This window comes from Nestor notabilis, unplaced genomic scaffold (genome assembly GCF_000696875.1).
Source record: "Nestor notabilis isolate BGI_N333 unplaced genomic scaffold, ASM69687v1 scaffold8880, whole genome shotgun sequence".
Lineage (NCBI taxonomy): Eukaryota > Metazoa > Chordata > Aves > Psittaciformes > Psittacidae > Nestor > Nestor notabilis.
Genome location: NW_009911535.1, coordinates 2,142 through 10,935, shown reverse-complemented (window position 1 = coordinate 10,935; position 8,794 = coordinate 2,142). Strand labels below are relative to the sequence as shown.

The 8,794-nt window shown below is 38.0% G+C and overlaps 1 protein-coding gene across 1 annotated transcript in view; it reads right to left on the bottom strand.

The window, feature by feature from the left end:
• The window catches only part of PAXIP1 (PAX interacting (with transcription-activation domain) protein 1), a gene marked incomplete at its 5' end in the record, with an annotated part of 29,536 nt that extends 23,322 nt beyond the window's left edge, over nt 1-6,214 (bottom strand). Inside the window, 2 exon segments of the mRNA XM_010015264.1 lie at nt 4,085-4,128; nt 6,080-6,214. Coding sequence (XP_010013566.1) covers nt 4,085-4,128; nt 6,080-6,214 — 179 coding nt within the window.
• Nucleotides 6,215-8,794: the final 2,580 nt, after the last annotated feature.

Genomic DNA, 8,794 nt, shown 5'->3' with positions numbered 1-8,794 from the left:
GGGCCCGTTTTGTGCCCATGCAGCCAAGAAGGCCACTGGCATCCCGGCCTGTATCAGCAATAGTGTGGCCAGCAGGACCAGGGAAGTGGATCACCTCCCTGTACTCGGCACTGGTGAGTCTGCACCTTGAATACTGTGTTCACTTTTGGGCCTCTCACTACAAGAGAGACAACTGAGGTGCGGGAGTGTGTCCAAATAAGAGCAATGAAGCTGGTGAAGGGTCTAGAGAACAAGCCTTAAGAGGAGTAGCTGAGGCAACTGGGGTTGTTTAGCCTGGAGAAAAGGAGGCTAAGGGGGGACCTTAATGCTTTCTACAACTACTACGAGGTTGTACTGAGGTGGGCATCAGTCTCTTCTCCCAAGTAACAAGCAATAGGACAAGTCGAAACACGCTGAAGTTCACCAAGGGAAGGTTTAGATTGGACATTAGGAAAACTTCCTTAACCAAAAGAATTGTCAAGCATTGGAAAAGGCTGCCCAGGGAAGTGGTGGAGTCACCATCCCTGGAGATATTTACAAGATGTGTAGATGTGGCACCCAGGGACCTGGCTTTAATGGTGGACTTGGCAGTGCTAGGTTAATGGTTGGACTTGAAGATCTTAAAGGTCTTTTCAAATCTGAACTCTAGGATTCTATTCTATGATTGTTCTCCCTGTTCAGAGTGGCTCTGATAAATCAAAACAGGGTTTGACTGCAGCACGGTAATGGGGCTAAAACTCTGGCAACACAATAGCTAAACACTGCAAGTTGACTGGCAAAACGATGAAATCTCCACTATGGGAGAGGCCATGTGAAACAGGAGAGAGAATGGTTTGACAGAAGTGACCTGGGAAAGACAGACGGACCATGTGACTTCTGTAACTTCCCTCCTTTTTCTATACTTCCACATGATTTGTGTTTAATATACATGCACATCTTGTTGGAAAAAATAGCTACAGAAACAGATGTGCACTGTGTTACCAGTACACAGAGAGATTTTCAAAACAAAATTATTTTCCCTGGGCTTTTGACAGATGCACCAGCAACATTTAGATCTTGAGACCCAGAAAAGACAACACACAGCAAGCTGACAAAGCCCAGAGCACTTTAAAATTTAAGACTAGATTACTGCCATTACCAAAAAGTTCAAGTCAGATCAACGTACTAAATTTCACTGTGTTGCTCAGTATCTCATCTAAGGTAGAGATTAAGTAATGGATCTTTCAAAAAAGTACAGTTGTCTAGTCCCTGCCTTAACTTACACTCCTAGCATGTTAACAGCAATAGCTTGGTATGTAAGAGGTCCATCAGTCTGACTACAGCTTTCACTCTCCAAAGAACAGCAGTGAAATGTACCCTCTTAAAATAGTTACAAGCAGCACAACAATACTGTTCCACATGGGTTTGGAAAATAAAAAAGAGGGAATGAAACAGAACTCATTCTCCCAGCAACAAAAAATTCAGAAGGGCTGTAACCCTCTTTCATCTGTACAAGACTGAAAAAATAAACCTTCATCACTCTTGCTTTTGCTACTATCAACAGAATTAAAAAAGAAATAACCATCCCTCTTTATGGCATCGTAACTGAGGTTTTCACACAAGAAACCACCTTTCTTTCTTCACAAAGGCTGCTTCCTTATTAATTTTTCTGTTACTTTCCTTCAACTGCAGGTCAGGTATTGCGAACATCAGCTGGCAGGGAACAGATCACTCTGCCTTCTGAAGTTCCCCTGGTGAAAACAATTTTCACAGTGGGATGTTAAAATGTATTTACAAGAAACTGGCAAAAATATTATGCTTTTGTATTGTATTAAGCCTCTCTACATTAAGCTTCACCTTTAACAACAGATGCCCATAGAGTAAGTACCGGAATTAGCAAGCCAACATAAAATCTTTAAGGCTTTTATTAGATCCATACATCTAACTGACAGAAGACGTTTCTAGGACTTGTTTCTTCAGAAATTCAATGACCATGCTGAGCATTACATCTCCAAATTAAAAGATAAAAGACAAAAATGTAGAATCTCAAACCTCTAACTAAAGAGGGTCCAAAAAGACAGCTATTCCTATCAATTACCATATTTTTTTTTCATTATGGTAGTACCTAAAACCCTAACGAAAGGCCAGATGCCACAGCACTAGAAGTCATGAAAAGACTGAAACAGAACAAAGACTTAACAACCCATTTTAGTAAGTACTGTAAGGCTCAGAATAAAATCTAAAAACACCAGGTTCTAAGGACATGAAGAGCTACAAAGAATAAAGGCAAAGGTCCGAGGACACATTTATTGCTGACAGGTGTACAATCTTCCTACTTCCATGCAACTCAAGGATATGGTCTTTTTATTTGGCCACTCCTATACACCCACAATAAGGACTTCCTGAGCAATAGCCATTGAGGACTACATTCACACATTTATTGCTACAATTTAGTTATGGACTGCATCACTCAGTGGTTTTATCTGTTGATTTCTCTTCTGGGTATGTAATTACATCAGCTTGTAGAGTACCCTTTGAAAAAACCCCTGGTTTCAGATGGAAGACCAATTTTCTAATAACACAACTTCACCTCAGGAAAGAACACCATTAATAAAGCAATGCCAGATGACTTAAGCCTGAAAATGCAGCTAATTCCAAATTATTTTGTTGTTTTTTCAACCTGCCCTCAGGAACAGGGAAAAGGCTTACAGACACGTGACATAAGCAACTGTACATTCCCATCCTGATGATGAAAGGATGATAAACATATTTATTATTTCCAGATGCAAAAGACAAAAAACACTAGCCCAGATCACATCACAATAATCAGATTATTTTTAATACAGGAGTAGCCATGCTAATTTGGGTTTTGCCGTATAATGCTTGGTGCATTTTTTCCATTTGGAAGCGAAGTCATTCACGGAAAACTCTCTTCTGCTTCAGTCAGAAAACTATCTGTGACTACAGCAAGTGTTCCATACTAACTGCTGAATCCTATCTGACTTGTTGATTATTGTGATCAAAATAGCTGCAAAGACCTCACTATATCATTTTATCTGATGAACTTGATGCTTTCTCTTCCTACAGTTCACTCCCTGAGCTGAATTCTTCTGGGTAAGTAGAGAAAATAAAGGCTATTTTCAAAACAGTGGAGACACAGCAAAATGCAAAGGTACATACCTTGAAATACTGGGTATAAAACACAAATTCTGAATCACTGACACACATTCATATCTGAATTCCTAATACAAACACCTGGATCCTTGTATCTACCACCTCTTGTTTTCCATTAGAGACACAACCATCTGCTAATCTTATTCCAAAAATGAGATATCATGCCTGACAGCATACCTCCCTAACCCTGGCATTGTTTGTTGTAATGATCCACTCATATCTGGACTGAAATGTATTGCTCTGCTTCAGCTTTTCCATATACAAAATCTTTATCGCAAATGGTGTGCGAAAAAAATGCATTATTTTTTTCTAGCCATTCTCACTATTCCTATGATGCAATATAAAAATTTAGAACATAAAGAAAGAAGAAATGGTAATACGTGACAAGAAGAGGAAAAAAATAAGTCATCCCTATGCAAGAATAAATGCTCCAAACAAGAACTAGATCAAGCCAAACATAAACAACAAGGGTCTACCAAAGGCAAGGACAGGCTATCCCAAAAATGGGAATACTGACATTACCTGTTTTTAAAGTGATATTTACAATACGTTGTTGATATGAGTTATTGCATATTTATCCCCTACTTAAGTCTGCTTCTACAAAAGGTAGAATAGACCATTCTAGTCTGAGCTATCATTTGCCCTCTTACTGCACTCTAGCATTTCTCCTGGATCCTCACAGTTAATTATTAACTTCCAGCTAAAATGCTTTGAATCCAGTGATGACAATTTTCTTGCAAATGCCTAGTAAACATCCAAAATAGCAAGAGGGACAGGAAAAATAAAGTAAGACGAGAAGCTCCAAGCACACTTTAATCGTGGCAGGCAAAACACATCCCATCATTTTAAAAAGTTAAGCTGTACAGAACGTGAAACTGTCTTTAATCCCTTGATGGTATCTATTTTAACATGTTTCCCATTGAATTGATTCAAATTCAAATTTAAAGGATACGGCAGAAGAGCTCCACAGCGAACAGACAAGATCACCCATGAAGGCTGAAAAATAAAAACCACAACATATTAAAAACGTTGATCTGCATGTACGAAATATGAATTACCTCCCAAGTTCATACTGTAGCTAGTTTCAGTATGCATCTCCCAGCTTTGAAAGTCTAAGTGTTTCAGACATTGTACTTAGGGCTTTACAGAAGAAGACTCTTCTGATTTACTTCTAAGATTGCTTACAGGTTGTGCAGCAATATGGGAGCAAGACCCCTTCTGTCTTCTTCTATTGTGCCATTCACAGTACTTATTCACCCTCTTTTTTTAGTTCTCCCTGCTCAAAAAAAAAACCCAAAAAACAAACAAAAACCCCACACAAAACCCCCTTACACTCATCACATGGAGTCAAGAACCTTACAAGTTTCTAAACACACAGCAATGCTGGCTGCTAAGCACACAAGCCCCTAACTGACAGTATTCTAGGACAGAACGGCTCGAAGGGAGAGGGAGGTAGTGCAGAATGAAGGAGATGTAGGACAGTGGTCCCAATACAGCATACAAGGGAAAAAGGGGAAAAGTGCCATCACATTCAGTATGAGATTACTTTTCACCAAAATATAAACAAAACCAAAATATATTGTGGTAGCTATGTTTATGGTATCTGAATTCTTGCTATTCCCTTTCTCTCCGAAGAAGGCATGCACAAAGAAAATTGACTAAAACCATTTCATTCATAACTCCTCAATCCTCGGGGGGCGGGGGGGGGAGGGGGAGAAAGAAAAAAGAGATTTTCCATTTTCTTCCCTCAAAGTTTTCTCTTCCTTATTCTAACAAGCTACCTCTGCCTCAATACTTAGTCTAATCTTCTTGATTACAAATCAGGCTGTGATTGTTTTCAGGTCAAACTAAGTGACATTACTATAAGACTTGCTCTCATTTGGCAAATTAAAAAGTTCAGCTAGTAGCAGTTATAAATCAAATTAAATTTAAGTAAATGTCATTAGAAATCAGCAAGCACTGTTAGGACACTGATGTCCTTCCTGCACTTGAGAATGGCAGCAGCTTTCTTGTTTATATGATTAGAATTATGCCACAGAACACTTCAGAAAAAGCAACTAAAAATTTATCGGCACACCCAGTAGAGCCATCAGGTCTCTAGCTAAGCACCTTTTATTTTTTTTGTATTAATGCATATTTTTATATTGACAGGTAAAGTCTCATGACCTGAGCTACCAAAATTCTCTACTGCCACCTGCAACTATATGGAAGAAATAACCCAAAATCATGTACCCAAAGGTACTGGCAGTGAAATACTAGTGGGTTTTCTGCAAGTAATTCTTATTACTTGCAGAGTGACAAGTTCACATTTTCAAACATGAAGCCCAGAATCTTTCACTAGAAAAATAACCCAAGATACTAACAAAGTACCAGTAATCCCAGTACAAGTACGGAAAAAAAAAATGAAAACAAAAAAAAAAAAACCTTGAAAAATTGAGAGAAAAAGAATCTATTTTTCTACAAATTCCTAGTGTTTAAAAATAGGATAGTATACCTATGTAGAATCAACAAAATCATTCTGCACCTTGCCAATTATATGTGTTTAAAAAAAGCCCCTCAGCAGTCTACCACTTATTCTAAATTGAGGTTTTCCATTGCCAGAAGCTTGTAAGAACCTCCCCATCAGAAACAATTCTAAAGTAAAGGAAATAGGACACCATCTCGCACATCATTGAAGGAAGAATGGGGGAAAACAAAACAAAACAAAACAAACAAACAACAAAAAAAACACAACCCAAACCACTGATTGATACAGAGGAACAAGAGAAAGGAGGGAACAGAACTGCAACAGAAGTCTACCAGTCAGGATAAAAATGTTCGTATAACAAAAATAAAAGATCTTTAAAGATATGTTTCATTTGGTCATCATCCAAACATGAGCATTTTCTGTCATAATACTTAAGTATCCATCTCAGTACTTTGACAATATCATTGATGAGTCATTCACCTTTACCACAGGGAGATCAAAAACTTCACGAGATTCTCCAACTTCTGGATTGTCCCCATCTTCTGAAATTATATGTGAAGCCAGTGCATTGTAAGAAACTTCCTTTGCTTTCCCAGCTTTCAGAAGCTGAATAACCTAAACCCAAAAGAGAAAAGGGAGAAGTCAACAACTTTTACACTTTTTATTTGAGAAAAACATTAATGCAAGAACACACTAACACGCAAAAGGAATGAGTATGACCTTCTCTCTTGGTTGGTCTGTAAGCTGCTAGCACTCCTGAAGTTGCTGAGTGCATCCCATTTAAAGCCTGACTGGCAGTGTTCTAAACCTCTGCCATATTTCAATCAGTCAAGTTGAAGATTTACTTTCCAAAAATAATTCAGGCTGGGGCAAAAATCTGAAAAATGTCAATTTTTTTTCAAAACATGTATTTGTCAGAAAACACCTCAAAACAATTTTTCTCCACTGAGAAAACCCTTCTCAGTGTTTGATTTTTTCATATGGTAGCCTTGCTAGTGTTTCAATAAACTTTAAAAGAAGAGCTTGAAGTTTAAAAAAGGTAACCCAATGGTCACCTTAGAAAAGGTGACATCCTAACTCTACACTGCAGTCTTCACAGGGACTCTTCCAGATTTGGCCACTTATTAATGTTCATTTAACAGCTAAGAGAAGAATTCCACCCTTACCAAACACACTGGTTGTAATATTTCTAGATAAAATCAATATACTATTCCAGAGCACACGAGTAAGTGCAAAGAAGCCATCCAGCTGCTCTTAAACAGTGCAGCCAGACAGATGAACCAAGGAAAGATCATGTCTAGCACCCCCATAGTATGAGAAGGGTCTTCAAGCAAAAAAGTTATAAGCACTGCATTGAGAGAGGAAAACATTCTAACAAAGACGTATTGGGAAAAGAAGTGATGGAGGACTAAGCGATTTAAGAGAATTAAGGAAGAAAAAAAAGTAGAAGGACACATGCCCCCTAAGCTACTACCTTAAAGAGCTGTAATTGAAATGTCTCACTCCATTGCTCTTTCCTCAGAAACTGCAAAACACCTCACATCTCACAAAACACATCTTACTCCTAGTTTTGCTAGGCCCATATGGAACATGCTGGTTTAAGAGCTCAGTATTCTCTCAGCTCAACTATAGAGATCTGTGTGATGAATCCAGTCCTGCCCCCACAAAACGGGACTCACTTTTGTTTGAATAAAAGTAACAGAGAAGGTTATGGAGTGTAGAGGGAAGAGAAAAATGGTTTAAAACAAATGTTCAAATGTTAAAAATGCCAATTAATATTATCCTTTCTCTTTCAATATTCATAAAAAGAGATTTTCACTTCCTAATGATCACAAGGACCAAACTGGTACGACATTCATCCTCCAAAACTTACCAGGGACAGAAGTCTATCCCTCAGAACCCACTGGGCACACTCCCTTTGCCAGAGGATGCTCTCCCCACAACAGTGAACAGCAGAGAGCAAGGTGCTGCATCCATCAAACAGAGTATTACGCAGTTGCTCTTTAAGCAATTACTACCTACCCTGTACACTGAACAGGACAGAAAAGGCATTGAAAAAGAGACTCTCTCAAAAAGTGGTGTCAGGCCATTATAAAGCATCTATGCTAAGCAGAAAAACAAGGATGAAAAATTCACCACTCAGCAAGGAGACGATTTTGCCATTTCCTGACTTAAATACTTATCTTTAAAACTCAATTTTTGTTTAAAAATCAACTTTTTTTTTTCCATGCAGTGGATGAATATGTGTTATATCAAATTACAAAAGAATTACTCCAAAATAATCAAGAATATTGATCACAAGCTTGTTGTTCTTACTACCACGCAGTCAGAAATAGGAGAGAATGTTCCCATTTTACACACCAACCTCTTAAACCACAGGATACCTTCCTGCATGAAATCCACGAAAGTGTAAGGTAACACAAGATGCTGTAATTCCAATGGGAAAAGCTGAATCAAAATAAAGCACTTTCGGAAATAGTCAATATTTAAGAACAGCCCCACAACAGAAGCTCTTTGTCTTGCACAGCTTTGCCCAAGTTACAAGCCTCATTCAACTGTTTGTTTAAGGGAAGGCTAAAAACAGGAGTGAATGCAATGAAAACTGAGCACCTGAATCCATCAGACAGCATGAGAAAGAAGTTACAACTAGTTAGAACTGTGATTTTGTTGTTGTTGTTGTTACATCAAAACAATTCTGCATTAGAGTTTAAGCAAAGAATCTGCTTAAGCAAAAAGTTACACTGGATTCAGGTGGTTTAAATACTATATATATCTGATAGATCATAATGTCATATGATTATTTAAAGTTGTATGAAAAAGACTTTTCCTAATCTAGCTCTTGTAAACTCCTCTCAGAACACATGACTTCTTCAGTTTATGCACTGCCTTGACTGAAAAGTTCTACTGGCCCAGCTACAGAACTTCACCTATACTAGTATCAACCATATACCTGTAACTAGAAAATAAAATGCTAAAAAGCCCTAAAATGATCACTGTAGAAATTCTGCACTTTAGGTGTTAGCCCATATCCCTTAAATGAAATTTCTTTTTTTGGTGCATATAAAGTTTATCTTTATTCTCTCTCAGTAAAATCTGTGTTGGAAGCAAATAGAGGAATAATTCAAAACCAAGAAGTACAACAACGGGCATGAAAAAAATAATAATAAACCAAGAGCTAACCAGATATCCTGCTCT